The 19,705-nt window shown below is 46.2% G+C and overlaps 2 protein-coding genes across 4 annotated transcripts in view; both read left to right on the top strand.

Moving 5' to 3' along the window:
* The first annotated feature begins 7 nt into the window (after positions 1-7).
* On the top strand, positions 8-10,893 carry MED20 (mediator complex subunit 20). Its single transcript, XM_043591384.1, has 4 exons — positions 8-139; positions 2,745-2,899; positions 6,966-7,219; positions 9,048-10,893. Exons 1-4 carry the CDS (start codon positions 126-128, stop codon positions 9,261-9,263), a joined length of 639 nt encoding a protein of 212 aa, XP_043447319.1. The 5' UTR covers positions 8-125; the 3' UTR covers positions 9,264-10,893.
* Positions 9,426-19,705, top strand: part of USP49 (ubiquitin specific peptidase 49) — a 93,058-nt gene continuing 82,778 nt past the window's right edge. The window contains exon 1 of one of the 3 annotated variants that reach the window (XM_043591378.1): positions 9,426-9,538. The gene's annotated coding sequence lies outside the window, so the exon portion shown is untranslated. Of the gene's footprint in view, positions 9,539-17,006; positions 17,132-17,336; positions 18,341-19,705 lie in introns of those variants that run through there. The other 2 variants (XM_043591380.1, XM_043591379.1) reach the window with 2 other exon arrangements.

Genomic DNA, 19,705 nt, shown 5'->3' with positions numbered 1-19,705 from the left:
ACGTCATTTCCGTTGCACTCCCTCGGCCGAAGCTTGCGTTGTGGGGGGATCTTCACTTAGTGTGGGTGGCTGGAGAGCGCTGCGAATCAACTGTTTGTTCCTGCCAACCTTGCTGGTCCGATACCATGGGAGTGACTTGGTAGGACCCCAAGGGACTTTGTAGGGCGGCGTTTGGGGTCGGGAAAGGCCCTCGGAGCCACCCGGGAGGAGGAGCGGGACCAGGGTCTGCCGCCCCGCACGAGCTGAGCAAGATGTCTTCGGAATGTGTGGGTGAGGGAGACACTGTAAGGGCTGCGGTTTTTCCGGCTTTGTTTGCTTGGAGATGCTCCGGTGCTTCCTGGAAGGCAGCAAGTGAAAGGTTTTATCCCATGAGCCCATCGGTGGTTGTGTACCTCCTTCCCTTTTTCTTCCTTCCCATGAGGCCATAGGGCTGCCCGGAGTGAAACTTAAGGGTCGGAAATAGGATGTCCGGACTAGGACTCAGTCTGCTGGCGAAGCTGGAGGGGTGGGGGACAGGCCACGGGGAAACCATCTTTTTTTAGGTTTTCTCCTGCTGCTTCCTACAGCCGCCTAAGGCAGTTAAGACCAGCCCGTGTCTGGTTCTGGTGTGGCCGTTTTAAGCTAGTGGGTCTAGAGAAAAAGCTGCTGGCAGTTAGATTGGGGTTCAGGCGCGTCACCTCTTGGGGATCCGTCTCCCTCTGTGTTTAATTACACGGTCTAGTTTTTATGGACGTTTTATCTCTAACATGATATAATTCAGGGTGGCAGAGGAAGGTATGGGCCTACTGCTCTTGCAGGCCTTAGTTCCAAAATGCTAGATTTCAAGGATTGCTTTGTTTTGAATATTTAGTATTAGCATCTTTCCAGTCAGAGAGAGCTGGAGGTTAGGATATCTGAAGTCAGTGGTTGGAAGCTTCTTGCATAAGAGCCTGGGGGAGACTACTCTTTCCTGCAGCTCAGGTTCTTGTCGGTTTGTCCATGACGTCACCTTTGTTGTTTACAGTGGACATCATGAACCTTTTACAAATTCTCTAGTGCAAGGGGGATGTGTGAGGAATGGAATGAAAAGTTTGTAGCATAGTGGCTGGGAACCCTGGGAGCCCCTGTTCTTTCAGTAGAAGACAGAAGGAATGGGCTGTCAGTCTGTTGGGACCCTTAATCAAGTTTTTCACACTCCTGGGCCTTCTGACTCCCCCCATAATATCACTTTTACAATGTTTCACAATAAGGCATATCATCATCCTTACTTATGAGTGCTTTTTCTGATGGAGAGTAGTGACAATTTTTAGTTACAGGACTCCATTCTTATACCTTCATTTAGTTGATCATAAAGTAATGTAGTATCTTCCAAAATTCACTAACGTGGTTTTTATGTAGTTAGGTACCACCTGTACTATTTATTAATGTTTTCTTTCGAATCCATTTATTTTCCTTAAAAATATTTTAAAAGGCAATTACAACCCTAAGGAAGTGGTCTAGTATAGCACAGACATAGAGCCAGCTTGCCTGGCTTTGAATCTTGGCTACACTACATCAAGCTATGTGGCCCTTCGCGAGTTACTCAACCCCTCTCCACTTCAGTTTACTCATTTGTAGCAAGGAGATAATTAACAGCTCATCTTATAGGGCTTTTGTGAGGATTCAGAGTTAATTCATCTAAGGGCGTTTGGGAATGGTCTGGCACATGGTTTGTGTCTAATGATTGTTACCTACTACTCTAAAGGGGGAGCTAGTTTTACTTACCAAAGAAGGAAATCTTGAACATTTTTATTTCATTGTTTGGATTAAATTTGTGTACATACTGTTGCTTCTCATTCCTAAAGATTATAAACTTGAGGCTTCCTTTCTCTTTGATCCTGGGGCTGTTGAAAAGAAGTTGCCAATGACAGAAATGTTCTATAACAGCATTGTCTAATACACTGGCTTCTAGTCACATGTGGCTTTTGAGCCTTAGAAATGTGGATAGTGCAGGTGGGGAGTTGAATTTTTAAAAAATTTTTTTTATTAAAAAAATTTTTTTTTCTTTAACATTTATTTATTATTGAGAGACAGAGAGACATAGAGCATGTGCGGGGGAGGGGCAGAGAGAGAGGGAGACACAGAATCTGAAGTAGCCTCCAGTCTCTGACCTGTCAGCACAGAGCCTGATGCAGGGCTTGAACTCACAAACTGCAAGATCATGACCTGAGCTGAAGTTGGTCGCTTAACCAACTAAGCCACCCAGGTGCCCCGGGGAGTTGGATTTTTAATTTAACTTAGTTTATTAGTTTCAGTGTAAAAAGCCACATGTGGCTTGTGGCTACTCTACTGGACAGCGCCCGTTCAAAGTGTTAGAAACTTGGTAAAAACATACCACAAATTGAGGTTTTCCTGATATAGTCAGAACTGAAGGAATTGCAAAGGATGTTCTTTTCTCATATGACTTAATGTTAGGGAATGCTCAGTCTGTGTGCCACCTAAAACCTGTTGAACGTTGGCACACATGTCACACTTGGGAAAGCAGTGTGATAGGACGTTCACTGCACTGGTGTGAGTGTCCTTAGACCTGTGCTGTAGTTCTTAGTGGAGCTCTCAGGGACTTGAGCCTCTGTCTCCTTGTCTTTAAAATGAGAAAGAGGATCAGGGTAGGTGGTCTCTTAAGGTAACTCCTGGCCCTGAAGAGCTGTGAGTCTGTGGGCAAATGAGTGGCTCAATGAGTGCACATGTGCTTCTGGATACTGATGATTGGGTCCTCTCCCTTCTAGTGTGTCCCAGATGCCTGTGGCTGAGGGCAAGAGTGTCCAGCAGACCGTGGAGCTCCTCACCCGGAAACTGGAGATGCTTGGGGCAGAGAAACAAGGAACATTTTGTGTGGATTGTGAGACCTACCACACAGCCGCCTCCACTCTTGGCAGCCAAGGTCAGTGAGATGCAACCTTGGCTTGGAGTTGATTGACATTCGGGTTCACTGAGTTCTTTATGCTCTTTTGCAAAGGGTGGTATTCTCGAACATGTGGCAGTCAGTGTTTCTGAGTTCGTTAATTCTTCGTCCTTCATCTCTTATACGGGGCTTGTGTTTTGGTGTTTTTGCACTTCTCACTTTTAGAGCTGCGTTTCTCGGGGGGATTGGTCACTGGCTAACTGCCTCTGCATCTAATCACCTGGGTTACTTGTTAAAGGTGCAGAGTCCTGGCCCTGCTTACTGACTGGACTGGAGCTACAGGCCTCAGTTACATTTCAGCCAGCTCCCTTGAGGATCATTAAGCACCCTTTTAAGTTTGAGAAAGACTCCTTTTAGGCTCAGAAGTCTTTGTATATGATTCTTTCGCAGCTTTAGAGTGTTTAGAACTTTCTACAGAAAGGCTTTCTGATTCCCACACCTAGCTAGTAGTCTTGGATACCTCATTGGCATAACCTTGACCAGTGAATCAACTTTTATTTTAAATATATTGAGAGGTGAGATGGACTGTGGATGATTGATGGTGTTGGTAGAGAGACAAAGAGAATCTTTTTTTTTTAAGTTTATTTATTTGAGAGAGAGAGAAAATGCAAGTGGGGGGAGGGGCAGACAAAGAGGGAGAATCTCAAGCAGGTTCTGCGCTAACAGCCCCTTGTGGGGCTGGAACTCACGAAATCGTGAGATCGTGACCTGAGCCGAAATCAAGAGTCAGATGCTTAACCACCTGAGTCACCCACTGCCCCAGGAGAATCTTTGAATGTGAGTTAGGGAACCTGGGTTCTCTTAGTCTTGGCTCTGCAGTTACTTGACTTAGGACAGTTCCAAAGCACAGTGATTAAGAGCCTAGATCATGGAACCAGAGAACTGAGTTCTGGTCACATACTAGCTGTAACTTTGCTGGCCCCTTTTTAGTTACCTTTGGCCACTTACTGCACTGGGGAAGGTTAGAGGACAGAAGAAAGGGAGAGCACAATATCTCCTCCTCTCCCTCTGCTTTGGGCCGTGTCTCTGGATCTCTGGCTCTGGCAGTGTCTCTTCCTTGGTTTTAGCTCCTGCTGGGTGGCCCTCGTCTGGCTCTAATGACAGCACATCTTCTCTTTCTCCTTCCAGCCTTAAGGATAGTAGTACATCCCTGTGTTCCTAATATTTGGGCGGCCTCACCATTTGTTTTTTCAGTTTTTCCAACCCCTGTATTTTGTTCCCTGTATTAAATCCCTTCTAATGAAACTATCTGCTATGGGCTCTGTTTCTGTACCTTCCCAGTACATTTCTGTCATTTGTACAGTGAAAATATCATAGTACTGATCTCCTAGTGTTGTTGTGCTAATTAAATTAGTATCTGCAAAGCACTTAGAGCTGAGGCTGTAAATGTAATAAATATTTGATAAATCAGAGCTCTATGGAGTTTCAGCATCAATAAGATCACAGTGTTACTATTAGTTTTGCCTTCACTAGGAAGGATGTAGGAATTAAAAGAGAATTGTTGTGAAAGCATTTGGAAACCGAAACATTTGTGCATAGATGGCATACTACGTCGATGACACTACCTGTTATGGGCTTTGTTTTCCTAATCTGACCTTTACTCTTCAAGGAGGTACAGTCTAGTTGGGGAGAGGACACATTCGTGGCAGACAGCGGGGTAGAATGGAAGGAGCAATAAACTTAAGGTCAGAAGGCCTGGATTGGAGGTCCAGTTCTGTTCCTTACTGGCTCTGTGCCTTTGGATCACAAGTTCTCATAGGGACCAGCATTAACATCACCCAGAGGGCTCAGTCACAACTGATTGCTGGGCCCCTCCAGGGTTTCCCACTCAGTAAGCGTGGGCTGGGACAGAGAATCTGCATTTCCATTAAGTTCCCAGTTGGTGGTGCTGCTGCTGCTGGTCCAGAACCCATTAGCTTCATTTTCCTTGTCTGTAACAGGGGGACAGCGACACTGGTTCTGCTTGCTTCACAAGTGTGTGCAGATACGGAAATACTCTGTTGAGATTTAAAACATGCTATTGTCAGGCACCTGCGTGGCTCAGTCGGTTGAGCATCCAACTCTTTTTTTTTTTTCTTAAATGTTTGTTTGTTTATTTTTGAGAGAGAGCGGGAGTACAAGGGAGGGGTAGAGAGAGAGGGAGACGGAATCCCAAGCAGGTTGTGCACTGTCAGCACAGAGCCTGATGCAGGAATCCACGAACCGTGAGGTCATGACCTGAGCTAAAACCAAGAGTCGGATGCTTAACCAGCTGAGCCACCCAGGTGTCCCGAGCGTCCAACTCTTGATTTCAGCCCAAGTCATGATCTCACGGTTCATGAGATGCAGTCCCTTGTTGGGCTCATCACTGACAGCCAGGAGCCTGCTTGGGGATTCTCTGTCTCCCTCTCTCTCTCTGCGCCTCCCCTGCTCTTGTGCACGCACTCTCTCAAAATAAATAAACTTAAAAAAAATTATTATTGTCATAAACAACTGGCGGTGCCTTCATTAAAAAAAACCTCAGTTGACTATCAAAATATTTTCAAGACAGTAAGAACACTCTCAGACTTACATAGTTATGAATTAAGTACTTACAGTGAGTTTGCATAAGAACAGAATGACAGATCAGCTTTGGATGTCTTTTTTTTTTTTTTTTTTTCGGTCGTTTTGGAGGGTTGAAATGTTTTGCACTGGATTTAGCAGGAGGTGAAATGTATGAATTGGCAACAAGCAGTGAGGAGGGATGTGGGGGGAGGTTGGCGCAGGGCCTGAGTTCCGGAAGTGGCAGCAGAGTAGAGGCCTGTATAGCGGCCCCTCCACCCCATCTCCTCTTTTCCACTGTTAAACTCTCATCCTTGTCTAGAATATCTTTCCTTCTCAGTGTGGCTGAACTCTATCCTCTCTTCATAGGGTACGTAGTCCTCTTTTCTCCATGAACATGTTTCCTGCTGACTCTTGCCCACTTTGATTTCTTCCGGCTCTGTTCTTCCTTCCAAAAAGACTTCTGGTCTATTCCACATACGCACTTTGGTCTTTCCCCTGTTGCCAGTGAGAGTGTCAGCTTCCTGAGGCCAGCTGCTATGTTCTCTACTTAAATCTCTTAAACCTGCCTCTTAAACCCTAGCACGATGTTGGGGATAGTTAAGTACTTAATAAATATTTGAATAGGTAAGTCTTAAATACTTGGGATTGTCCTTGTCTATCCATTGACTCTTGTAGTATATAAGGGGGGAGTGGATCTTGCTTTCCGTTTCTTAGTTAACCAAATATATGTAGCTTTCCTTCCTTCTTGCAGAAAAATCTCTAGTGTAATCAATGAGAAAGCTCATTTTTCAGAAATTGGAAGGGGTGACTGGGGCTCGAAACTCAACCTTCTGATTCCAGATCCTGAGTTCTTTCTGCGATTGTGCCGATTGCTTCCCAAGTCAGCTGATATCTTAAAGTACTCCAAGTGTTCATCAGTGCCTTCAGGGTAAAGTCCATACTTCCTGAGGCTTGGAAAACAAGACTTATCACAGCTTCACTCTGGCCTACCTTTCCAGCCTCAAGCTCAGATCCTCCCCTTTGCTGCTTCTGTGGGGCCACCTTTGTGTCTCAGGGAGGAGGCCAAGGGAGGAAGGGATGGACAGAAAAGAGAGCATTTGCTTCATTTGGTATACTCAGGTGTTGTTAATTTTACTTCATTGTCCCTATTCTGCAAGAAATGATCATACAGAAGACTGTATGTGAAGTCTGTGTCGGTCATTGATCATCATCATTAAACATCCATCTGTGAGCCCATCCCTCTTAAGAACTTAACTAAACTGTTAGCAGTTGCTATCAAAGTTCCCTTGTGCTCCTCACGTTTTCTGTGGGGTGAGGTTTTACCACGTGCTGCCTTGCCTGCCGTTCATCTCCCTTCCTCTCTGGAAAAGACTGTTAGTGAGGGGATTCCCCCCTGCCCCATCTCCTTCCAAGATCGCTAAGGTAATGGCACAATGCCATCTGGCCTTGTTCCACGCCTTTGACTCTGTCCTGGGGTTTGCAGATGAAGGTCTTGATGCCGATAGGATCTCTGTCCCTGCAGGTCAGGCTGGGAAGCTGATGTACGTGATGCACAACTCAGAGTACCCTTTGAGCTGCTTCGCCCTCTTTGAGAATGGCCCTTGCCTCATTGCTGACACCAACTTCGATGTGCTCATGGTGAAGCTCAAGGGCTTTTTCCAGAGTGCCAAGGCTAGCAAGATTGAGACCCGGGGTACCCGTTACCAGTACTGTGACTTCCTAGTGAAGGTGGGCACAGTTACCATGGGGCCCAGTGCCCGAGGCATCTCCGTAGAGGTAAGACTTTGGGGAAATAGCAGTATGTGTTAAAGGGCTCTGTAGATTTCCACATCCCTCTGAATGCAAACAGGTGTTTATATTTCTCCCTGATCCCTGTCTCCAGGGCATCTTTTAGCCTTTCTTTAATCATTCAGGCTGTGGCTCAGGGTGGGAATGGGAAGCTGGGGTCACAACAGGGAGAAAGCTTAGGAAGGCTGTCTTGCTGGAGAAGGGAAGGGATAGCCAAGGGAGACCAGTGAGTTGTGATGTGGAGGGACTGGTCACCCATCACAAGGACTGGAGCAGACCAGGACAGTTTTGGTGCAGATAACTTTTGAGAGGTGGGTCCTAAATCGTGTGCCTGTACACCTCTCCACAGTACCCTGTAAGATAAGTCTGGAAGGCTGTGTAGCATTGATGAGCCTTTCCTTTTGACATGCTGTCAACTTTCATGATGAAAAGAGGTGTGTGTGTGTGTGGTGACTTCATCTCTGGGGTATATATTGAAGATGACAAAGAGGGAGTGTGGCAGTAGCTGGCTTTGGGACCAGTGAAATTTCTCAATCTGTTGTGCCCAGCACTGTGTGAGAAAAAAAAAAAAAAATAGGTAAGCTACAGGGCTTGCTTTTTGAAAATGTGTAATTTAGTAAGCTGAAACACACAAACTTTTTATTATTGTTATCATTTATATTTGAGAGAGAGAGAGAGAGTGTGCTTGAGTGGGGAGGGGCAGAGAGAGATGGAAACACAGAATCTGAAGCAGGCTCCAGACTCTGAGCTGTCGGCAAGCCCCACAAGGGGCTTGAACTCACAAACTGAGCTGAAGTCATGACCTGAGCTGAAGTCGGACACTTAAACGACTGAGCCACTCAAGCGCCCCCACACAAACTGTTTTTGAAGTTAGTCTTTAAGAAATGCCATAAAAAAGGCCCAGATTGCTCTGGGAATTCAGGCCAATGAAAGCATTGACTTTGGGGATTGGGATGCTCTCTGCAAGAGTAACATGTAAAGAGGGACTTAAGAATGTAGAGATGTGGGGATAGATAAGGCCCACAAGGCATTCCAGGTAGAGTAAAGGGCCTTAGCAGGAATTACTACTTTGATACTCCAGGGACCTCTGGGGCCAAGATTTCCTGACCCCTTTCAGCTTGTGATACGCCTTGGATTTGCTGAGACCCACTGGGAACCCACTGTTCGCTTCTCCTTTATGTTTCCAACTTTGTGGTACAAATACATCCCAGTTATTTCTTTCCTCGTTTCCCCTTATGTTACTAATTATTTTTTCTGCCATCTGTCTGGTAAAAAATTAGGAGAAAGGAGTGAGAAAGTCTAAGATGTATAATCTTTGGCCCCTGCCACATTGTTTGGGAAATTACTTCTTAGGGTCAGGTGGGGTCTATCTTGGGAGTCATGTTTGGTCTTGAAAAGATTTCAAATATGGGTATCTACTTTGCACACTATGGATATACACATACACACAGACATACAATCACACTCACACAGACATATAAACACATTTTCCTGAGCTCTCCTGGGATCTTCATGCAACATACCAGAACATACAGTTCTGAGATCACCAGAAGGGGCCTGGGTCTTATGGGTTGGGCCGTGGCTTGGTAACTCCCAAGATGAGAATGTCTGAGATACCTAAAGGGAATGATGCTGGGTGTGTCGAATCCCTGGTGTTTGGGTTGACTGTTTCCTATGGATCAACACTGTGTTACAAGGTGTTTGTCTTTTGCTGGGGTTTGGGGAACATGGGAGCAGGGTGCAAGAGGTGCAAGAGAAGCAGGAGACCTTGTCCTTGCCCTCACTTACCTTTGTTCTCTGTTCTTTTGGTCTCCAGGTAGAGTATGGCCCCTGTGTGGTAGCTAGTGACTGCTGGAACCTGCTGCTCGAGTTTCTACAGAGTTTTCTAGGCAGCCACACACCAGGGGCTCCTGCAGTGTTTGGGAACAGACACGATGCCGTCTACGGCCCGGCAGACACCATGGCCCAGTACATGGAACTCTTCAACAAGATCCGCAAGCAGCAGCAGGTGCCCGTGGCTGGCATTCGCTAGTGGCTGGCAGCTGCCCAGCTGAGCTCTGCCACCAGGGGGACTACACAGGAGGAGCAGGTGCCGCCCCCCCAGAAACCCAGGGCAGACATGGAAGCTTCCCTCCCTCTTCCCAGCTGTGACTTTTGTTCTGGGGATTTGGACTCCCCTCCCCTGACCCTCACACACAGCCCCCCAGCAGCTGCTTCACCCCACGCCTTACTGGACTTGGCCTGTTCTCAAGAATGGTAATTATGAAGAGTGGAGAAGTGTGGAGCTTTCCTGCTTTAGGGGAAAAGGTAGGACAGGGCTCTCCCTGCCTAGTGTTGGTGGGGAAAGCAGTCTGTATCTCCAGCTGTTGAGGATTTGGCCAGTGGACAGGCTGGGCCGGGCTGTAATAAAGGCCTCTTCCTCTACTCCAGGGATGCGGTTGGGCCTCTCTTGGAGAAGGAGTAGAAGGCGTAACTTAGTGTGATGGCTATCATTTTCTGACCTTGTTTGCTGAAGTGAATTGTGAGTTGACTTTTCTAGGGTGTTGCCTGAGTCCTTGGGAATCTCCCTCTGACATCTTTCCATTCTGTTGTGAATTAGATTAAGCCACAGGCTAAGCTGCTATAACAAAGAGAACCAAAAGTACAGTGGCTTTTAGCAGAAGTTTATTTTTTGCTCTTCAAATAGTACAGATGTAATCAGATGGTCCAGGACAGATTTAGCTGTACAAGGTCACCAGAACCTCAGCTTCCTTCTGTCTTGTTGTTCAGCCAGTCCTGGGTGTTGACCTTGCCCTCAAGGTCAAAGCAGACTCTTCGGCTCTGTGTCTACTATACACCAGGGAAAGAGAGAACAAAGCAGTTTCTTTTCAAAGGCTATGACCTGGAGTCTCTCAAATCAGTGTGGCCACACTCTGCTGAAAGGGACGCTGGGACACAAGCCCATTATTTGGGTGGCCATGTGTCCAGTTAAAACTCAGGAGCTTCTGTGACTAAAAGATGAAGCAGAAAATGGATGTGGGGGCCCAGTCAGGGCCCTCTGCTATGTGGAGCTCAATGGATATGCCCAGGAGTGGCTTTGGTTGCTATTTTGGAGAGCACCCCGTGTAATTAAGCCATTTGTTTACGAATTGCATTGGGATAGGACTGATGCCAGAGTCGCTTTCGTGTTTAGCTGGCTTAGTCACCCTGGGCAGTCAATTCTGCGCCCCTCACCTAAGGGTTCACAGTTTCCTGAGCTCTTTGTCCTCATCTCATTTGAGCCTCCAAGCTTCTCCTTTGACTTACATTACCTGCTTACCCGACTCCTACCACAGAAATGTTCAGTTGGGCCAACATTGATATATCCAGTCAGGGACGGCCTTAGGACACATGTTACTGTACATACTACAGAGTTGTCCCCAAGGATTCTGCCCCTCATTGAAGGTACCAGAGAGCCATTATTTCGGATCTGAAGCCTCTACAATAAGAATTAGGTAGTGGTCATGTTTCCCTTTTAGCTTTGGCTGGCAGGAAGCTCAGTTTAACTTTGAAACTGCAGGACCTGCCATCTGCATTTTTTGTTCTCCTCCTCTGGCTTTTTTGTTTGTTTCTTTGGTTTTTGCTTCTTTAAATTGAGGTATGTTTTAGATGTCATTTACACACAATAAAATGCATAGATCTTCTGTTTTTGGCCTTCTGATTTATATTTGCTCTTGTCCAGCTTTATCTTTGTATTTTTCTGTAGGCTATCTCAAATCTTTTTTGAGATAGCATTTTGAATATAATGTATTTTTTTTTTAACTTTTTTTAACACTTTTTTTGAGAGACAGAGAGAGACAGAGGACAAGCAGGGGAGGGGCAGAGAGAGAGGGAGACACAGAATCTGAAACAGGCTCCAGGCTCTGGGCTGTCCCCATGAACTGTGAGATCATGACCTGAGCTGAAGTCAGATGCTCACTTTATAAATGAGAACTTAAATGCAGCCAGTAAATGGAGATGCGATATTTTGGGGGTTAAATCTGATGTTTTTCTTTCTATACCAGCCTGTCTTCCTAAATCTCCTTCCTTTGCTTCCAGATGCTTTGCCGCTCTCCCCATCTGTAGCCACCCCCAAAAGAACATAAACTGGGAAATTTCGGGGACCCTGCTAACATGTCACCTGGGTGGGTACCTTTGCCAGAGCCATGTAGGAATCTGCTAACCTCAGCTGTCAGAGCTATGCAGGGCAGCTGTAGAGCTCCTTTGGTTTTCCTTTACCATGAAATGGGGAGGTGGTGGCTCCCAAAGAGGTCACGCTGAGATGAGGCTGGAGTTGGGACCAGACTTCTGACTTGGGACTCCTGGCTACCACGATATGTCAAAGTGAGGCACCTGGGTGTCTATGGTGCCATGTCATTCCTCCAGTGTATATTGGACAAAAGCAGAACTAGCACTTTATTCCCTGGGATGAGGTTCAATTTTAAAGACAGAGTCCCTTTACAGGAACCATTAAGTTCTTCCACAAGCGATGCCTGCACATGGCAAGATGTGTGACAGCAGAAGGCAAAAAAAGCAGAAGGGATTTAGGGAAGCCCGTATTCCACTTGTGTCTAATCCATCTCTTGTATTCGTTAGTGGTTCCTGCTCTGGCTGTGTTTTCCACCGGTCTCCTGTGCTGTTGTGATTCTCTGTTCCCCTGTTCCCAGGCTGCCTCCCGCTTGCTTGCTTCACATCTTGAGTACCAAGTGGTCATCTCTCCTCCACCATCTATTGGTGTCCCTGCTCCACTGAAGGAATACCTAGAGACTGACCACTCCTCTCCTCCGCCAGGTCTGCCCCAACCCGGTGTGTCCAGTATTCATTCCTGAGGCTCCAGGAGGAGGTAGTGAAATTCTCTCCAAATCCTGGATGGTAAGGGGAGCAGTTAGAAAGTCCCACCTAAGCATGCTCTCAGGTGTCCAGAGTTGAGACTCTGATAACATAGGAAGGGCAACAGGCTGAACATTTTCAAGATCTGGAGCTAGGCAGGACTGATATATGGCCTCACTGTCTCCCAGGTGCACACCTGGAATTCCCAGTATTGCCTTTCCCCTGTCACAGCCTCCCTCTCTGTACCTGCTGCTGTCTGGTCTCCATGGGCTGCAGGCCCCAATCACAAGTGCCATGTGGCATGGCTGAAACCAGTTGCGTTACAAGTGTGGTCCTCTCCTGGGGGTTGGTGTCCTTGGACTTTGAGCAGTCTCTTCTTGAGGGTGGACTCTCCCCCAAGGTAGAGTTTCTGCCGTTGTGTAGAACATTCCAAAATCAGTCTGTTGGGTTACAAAGGACCCTTTATTTTTTTATTTTTTATTTTTTTCAACGTTTATTTATTTTTGGGACAGCGAGAGACAGAGCATGAACGGGGGAGGGGCAGAGAGAGAGGGAGACACAGAATCCGAAACAGGCTCCAGGCTCTGAGCCATCAGCCCAGAGCCGGACGCGGGGCTCGAACTCCCGGACCGCGAGATCGTGACCTGGCTGAAGTCAGACACTTAACCGACTGCGCCACCCAGGCGCCCCTACAAAGGACCCTTTAGCTCACCTAGTTTGACCATCGTTCAGGACTCAGAACTTTACATTATCCCCCCAGAGTTCATGCAACCTTGACTTGGCCTCATCTAGGGAAATCCCTTCCCTGTGTATTTATTTCATCTGTTTTCTCAGTGACTCTGAGACAGAAATGGAACAAAGCAGAACGTACCTGTCCATTCCTTCCTGGATTGTGGAGACTGTATTGTGCTTAATGAGGGAGTTTATTATTAGTGCTGGAGTATGAGCAAATGATAACTCTGAAATAGCAGTACTAACTTCCAACAGCCTAACCCCCCCAATGGCAGTCCTGAGAGGCCTGAGATGCCTTGAAATCAGACACGGTTTTGTGTATATATATATGTGTAGTTTTGGGGGACTAGGATTTATAGGGTTCGTTAGAGTGTCTCAAAGATCTGTGGTCCAAAAAAGGATCTCTAAAAGAACAGCTTTTGAAAGGAAACATGAAGGCCAAGGTAAAGCAGATGGGAAATACGTCCTGCTGGCTTATTATGTGCAAGATCTTCCCCTGCCACTCGGACCTCTCCTCTGAGGTCTCATCCAGGGGTTTCCCTCCTTCATTTCATAGACCTTCAGGCCTTTCAGTCAGTCTGGGAAGCAGGACTGTGCCTATTCTTACCTTTCCTATTGGTTCCCCATTCTCCTTTTGTCTCTATGTACACATGCACACAACCTTTTAGAAGTGGGTAGGAGTGAATATGTATGAAGAATCTTTATAGCTTTCTCTGTGGCCCCAGGAGTTACTCTTCCATTATAACACACTCTGTGGGATCTGAAAATTATTCTGTTGTAATGGAATTTTGGCATAATGAGTATATTTTCATTGTTCAGAATGATGTGATTGATGAGGCAGAGAAATAGTTCCTCGTCTCTGTGATGAAATTAGCAAGTAAAAAAAAGTTCTTGGAACTCTTAGGGCAAAGATTCCTAACTCTCTTGCATTCTCTGTTTTATTTTCCATCACATACCTGCCCCATCAGATGGCATAGACCTGTTTTTTAAGGTTAATATGAATTCTGCTGAAATTTCTTTGGGGGCTTTAAAAAAGAGAATTTAGGGAGCACATTTATATATCTTAGACTGTCCCAAGGCAGAATTCAATATTAGAAATCTTTTGTTGTGTAGGAAAAGCAAAGCTAGGGATGTGGAGGTGACGGGTATTCTGAGGCAACTACTAAAGGAGAGAGAGCACCACTTTAGGACACGATTGGCCCGGTGCTGGCCATAGGACTGTTCTGAACTTACCAGGCAACTCCAAGTCAACTTGGCCTTTCTGGGTCTTATCAGTAAAGTGGGAAATAATGATGCCTACATTCCATGTTTCATAGGCTTGTTGAGGGGCTCAAGGGAGAATAGATGTCAAAAGCATTGTCGGCAAGGAGATGCCCTTTCTGCATTAGCATCTTTGTAATGGTGCTGAAGGTACTGGTATTTGGTTAGGATGGCTAAGATGGGATGTTATGGGGGTGCCTGGCTAACTCAGTAGGAAGAGCATGTGACTCTTGATCTCGAGTTGTGAGTTCAAACCCCACATTGGGTGTAGAGATTACTTAAAAATAAAATCTTAAAAAAAAAGTAAAAAGATGGGATGTTATGAGGTCATACTGCTTGGTGGCAGGTTACAATTCTCCTCCAGTGGAAAGAATGCTATTACAATAGAGAATGAGCAGTGAGGGAGGGTCCCAAGAAGGTATACATAGTACAGGTATATTTTTTTGTAGCCAGATCAGCGAGCACAGTTGTGTTGCCCATCTCTGGAGCATGGAACCCTGTTTTTAAAATTTATTCACAGTGATAAGATTTTACTTGTTCTTCTACAACCTGAAGGAAAAGAGTCTGCTTAGGAAAAAAAAAATGTTGAGGTACAATTGCCTATATACTCTTTGTGGAACACATCCATCCCTGTTTCCCCTCGGCTCCCAGGTCTTAGTTGTTCCTGTCTCTGAACTGTTTTTGTGTCGTACCATGTGTGTTGTGATCACATTTCATTACCAGTTGTGTCTTTAATGGAGGCTCAGTGCTCCTGATTCTATTTTGCATTCCTCATTAATGAACCACTGAAGCACTTAACTCTGAAGCTACACTAAAACCTTGTTAGCTCTGCTGCCAAGCCTTCTCATATTTGAATATCTAAAATAGCCTTCTTATTTCTGCTTCCATCTAATATACAATTCTCAAACTTTTTAGTCTCAGGACTCCTTGACACTTTTAAAAGTTCCAAAGAGCTTTAGTTTATGTCTATCTATTGATAGTTGCCTTATTAAAACTTATAATGAGGGGCGCCTGGGTGGCTCAGTCCGTTAAGCATCCAACTCGATTTCAGCTCAGGTCATGAGTTCCCATGGTTCATGAGATTGAGCCCCGCGTCGGGCTATGACTTCCAAAGTGAAATGAGTATTATTTTTTTTCAGTGAATGGCAGCGAAGAGTACTTTGATAGCATAATTGAGTGCTATTGACTTGAAATGTGCTCATTTTTGCCCGTTGTTACTTTTGTATCATTAGTGCAAATACCATAGTGGTGACAAAAGCAAATAATGTCTTATTATGAAAACAAGTTTGGTAGGGACCCTGTGGAAGAGTCTCAGGGCTCCACAGCACACTTTGAGAACCACTGATCCAATACATGCTCAGGGCATTGAGAATCTTTACGCCCTAGACTATGCTATTCTGAGAACACCCTTTCCTTTGGAAGTCTTAAGTGGCTCTGAAACCTTTCACTCAAAAGCACCTATTACCCATTAGGCACTTTGTTAAGGAATTAACATTGGATAAGATACAATCTAATCTCCAATAATTGGAGGGGGTTGCAGAGTAAGGGGAGAAAAATTGATAATTGAGTTACAATGTAAGGTAAGAATTTTAAAAAGAAATTAAAGACAACAAAAGGAATGCTAAATTTTAGATTTTACTTTGAGCTCTTGAACCACATGGCAGATCTTCACCAAATCAAATCAATCAAGGTCCTTTCCTTCCATCATCAAACCTCTTTAAAATGTCCAGGGTAATTACCTTTGAACACGTTTTTACACTTAAGCACGCTTGGCTGCAGACATTGTGGTTTCATGCTTACACATGCACTTGCTGTTTCTCCCTTCTTATTTTGTTCTTTAGCTTTTGTGCTTCTCTACTTCATATTGACAGGTGTGCAGCCTTGAACCAGTGTAGCTGATAACCCATATTTATTTCTTTTCCTTGTCCTTCTATTTACATGTAAGACTTTACCTGCTTTAGCCTTGTGTTGGGTGATGTAACCGTGTTGGTGTGTTGTTTGTAATTTGTGCGGGGGGGGGGGGGTAACGTCAGAACAATGCAGCCTCTGGAGGAAGCCTTTTTAGAGGCAGAAAAGCCTAGTAGAAATCGTCGCTGTTGTTTTCTTGTGGTCTCCGTCCCGACAATCTGCTGAATTTAAGTCTTTGGCTGTGAACCTCTTCCTTGGGGGATTTCCATAAAACAGCTGGGTCCCGCCTGGGTCATCAGTGGCAAAAGTCAGACACGTGCTTACTCGTCTGGGAGCCAATAGTAACTTTTGCAAACGCTGCCTCAGGAAACCCCCAAGTTCGGAGGCTGCTTCTTTCGGAAAGGCACAGTTAGCAATAACTTAGTCTTTTAACATAACAAAACAAAAAAGGAGACCAAATAGTGAGAAAGGTTTCCCCCCTTGGCAGTGGGGACAGATGTTAAAGGAGCTTCAAAAAATGTGCGGGGAACTAATGTAGAATTCCTTCACTGCTCCGCGGGCTGAAGTGCCTTTGAGAAGGGGGCGGAGATGGGCTCGGAGAGTCGCTGGCCCTTTAAGGAGGAGGGACAGCCTTAAGACTCTGTACCTTTAAGAGTCTCTTTGTCTGGAAACCTCCTTATTTACCCTTCTGTGCTTCAACCAAACTTCGACCCGCGATTCACAACGCCCCTCTACGCCGCCGCCCGTTACGCCAGGCTCAAATTGGCCACACGTTGGTGGCTAACCCTAAACTTTGCGCCCGCGGCGCGAACCCTCGGAGAGGCAGTCTGTGTCGTGGTCGGGGCCCAGCGCTGCGCCGTTGGCGCAATGCGGGGCCCGGGGGCGGGGCTCCGACGGGCGGACCAATGGCAGGGCAGGGGGCGGGGCCGGGTTCGGTTGTCTCGCGCCCTGGTGACAGCTCGCGCGTGCTGATGATGGCGGTAAATAGAGGGGGGTCAGGGAGGGGGCGGAGGAGGTAGGGAGGCAGCCAAGGGGGTAGCTCCAGGGGGTGGGGGGACTGGGACCGGGGAGGACGCGACGGCCAGTGAGCCCATTCTAAGACTCGGAGGCGGGGACAGGAGTCTCCGGCACACTGGCCCTCCCCTTTAAAGAAGCCAAATCCTCACACACCGGGTGAGGGGCGACAAAGGCGGCGCGCGCCTTGCGGGCGGGAGGAGCGGCGGCAGGGGGCGGGACCGCGGCGCCGGCGGGCTGGGGGGCGCCCGGGGCGGGGGCCAGCGGAGGCGAGAGCCGGCAGACGGGGCGGGCCGGCGCTTTATTTTGGCGGGGTGGGCGAAGACTGGGTTGAGGGTTAAAAAAAAAAAAAAAAAAAGGCTTGAGGGGAGAAGCGAAGGAAGGCTCGGGGGCGGTTGGGGGGAACGGGTCTAAGAATGAGATGAGAAGGATTAAGGGGAGAAAGGGTTAGAAGGCTGGGAGAAGAGGAGTGAGAAAAAGCCAGCCAAGGAGGTAGGAAGGAGGCAAAACCCAGGGTGGGTGTTCAGGAAGCCGGCCGGGAATGAGGTTCGGCAGACCGAGGCTGGGGTTAGGTGTTAAGAGCACAGGTTGGAGGAGGAGAGCTTTGTAGGGGATCGTGACAGGGTGAGGGTGCTGGGGTAAGAGTTGGAAGTGGAAGGCAAGGAGGGGCAGAGCTGGGGTGATAGTTGGGAGTAGAGGAGAGAGAGTGATTAAGAGCCAGACGTGACAAGGGTGTGAACTAGTGCAGAGCGAGAGGAGCTGGAGGACTAGGACCCGCGGTGGGGTGGGAATCGTGAGGTTCTGAGAAAGGTATGGGTTAGTGGGTGGGCGATGGGTGTAAATTCTTGAAAGTGAGGGCGGGTGAATGAGACACTGGACGAGTACCAGGTGGAGTTAGGAATAAGCGTAGTGGAAGGGTGAAAGGAAACCGGGATGAGAGGTGGGGCGTTAATAGGACAATTCTGGGACCAGACAAGCTGAAAGGAGAAGAGAGTAAGGGTGTAAAGAAGTGATGGCGGGCTGGGACAGGGTGACGGGGGAATTGTGTTAATTGACGAGGTTTAGCCAGATCCAAGGTAAAAACAATGAGGTGGAGAGACAGGGCTGAAAGCGGATGGTGAGAGGAGCAAGGAAGAGCTGGGCCCCGGGATTTCAAGGATGAGATGGGGTGTAAGGGAAGAGAACAGGGTTAAGGGAAGCTGGGAGAAGTCCTGCTGGAGGAAGAACTGGGCTAGCCTGCACAGGGGTGGGAGTCAGATGTGCATGTTGTGGGGAGATGCTACGGAAGGTCTGCATGGGTCAGGGCACAGGTGCTGTAGTGAAGGACCAAGTGTAGGGAGCCTTTGGTGCAGAAGAGGAGGAACCATGGTGAGTGAAAAGAGACCTAGAGATAGGGGTAAAAACTGGAAAGTCAGAGTGGACGTGGGGGGGGGGGGTCGTGTGCAGGAAGGGAATTCTTTGTTGAGAAGAGAACTGTTAAGTGTGTTGAAATTGTGAGTTCTTTTGTCCATAAAAGTAGGAAATTCCAGAAACCTTTTTTCCCCTTCAGGTTATCTTGAATCTACTTCTACCCTTCATTGCTTTTAATTCGACTTTCATGTCCACTTTGAAAAGATGAGACCCATTTTGATTTGATTTTGTTCTTCTGTGAATGATGAAGCGTCAGCTCAGTGCTGAAAACCTCTGCATTTTGCTAGTGTTGTGATAATGGGAATACGGGTTGTATTTATGTACAGTGTGGCTGTGCCTATGTGGTGTGATAGTGTTGTTGTAGGAGGGTTGTACCTGACAGCACTGGGCAGAGTGCTTTATCGACAACATTTCCATTTTCAATGGAGTGCCCACTGTTGTGGAGATCGAGAAAGATGAACATCTTTTTGTTTTGATTAATCAACTAGATTTCTGCGTAATTGTTTTTTGGTGGCTGGAGAATATTGAGAAATCATTTCAGAAGAAGGCAGATAAACCAACTGGGGAAGTTTGCTGGGGAAGAGATTTAAATCCAGAATGTGAGGGCTTTGAGTTCCTAAGCTGCCTTTAGCTTTATGTGGGACATTTCACACTATAGTAAGTAACTCACCCATTTAACTAAATGGAGTAAAGAAAGGGAGATTTGTAGAATAGTGGAGGATTTTAGAGTTGGGACTTCTTTTCTGGGTTAAATAATGAGTTTATAGGTAATTTTTATCATGAAAAAGCCTCTATATGGTAATGCAAGCTGGAGCCCTGGACAGCTCCACTGGCTCTCCTGTTTTTTGGTTGTGAATAAAGAAGGCCATATTAATATTAATTTCCAAGAAGCTTTTGATTTTTAAGACACTTCTGGAAATTAAAAGGTAGTTGAGAAATTTGGGACAAAATTTAGATTATTCCTACTGTTTTGTTTTGATGACTTTTATTCTGAAGCTTTTACATTTAGCTAAGAATATGACCGATTATTACTTTTTATTTGATGGTGCTGTAATTTAGGATAGCTATCATTAACAAGGAAAAATGCAAACTGATCTTGAGAATCTTACTTGAGGTTATTTCATTAGTGTCAGATACACAAAGAAATTTTTTTTCAAAGTTGTGTAAATTTTGAATTACCACTGTTTTGTGGGTGTCTGTGTAAATAGCAATGATTAGACTGGTGGCATTTGTAACAGCAAAATTATGTTTTGATTAGTGGGTATCAGAAACACTGGTTATTAATCTATGTCAATAACTCAGAACCTAAAATCTATTTGGATT

The sequence above is a fragment of the Prionailurus bengalensis genome, chromosome B2 (assembly GCF_016509475.1).
Source record: "Prionailurus bengalensis isolate Pbe53 chromosome B2, Fcat_Pben_1.1_paternal_pri, whole genome shotgun sequence".
NCBI classification, from domain to species: domain Eukaryota; kingdom Metazoa; phylum Chordata; class Mammalia; order Carnivora; family Felidae; genus Prionailurus; species Prionailurus bengalensis.
Note: the sequence above shows the minus strand (reverse complement) of the source record. Positions and strands in the feature narration are given on the sequence as shown.

What these genes read in the sequence shown, in the direction of transcription:
- MED20 (XM_043591384.1), top strand. An exon ending in CTCCACTCTTGGCAGCCAAG is followed by an intron (nt 2,900 to 6,965) that starts GTCAGTGAGATG and finishes CTGTCCCTGCAG; the next exon opens with GTCAGGCTGGGAAGCTGATG. An exon ending in CCCGAGGCATCTCCGTAGAG is followed by an intron (nt 7,220 to 9,047) that starts GTAAGACTTTGG and finishes TTTGGTCTCCAG; the next exon opens with GTAGAGTATGGCCCCTGTGT.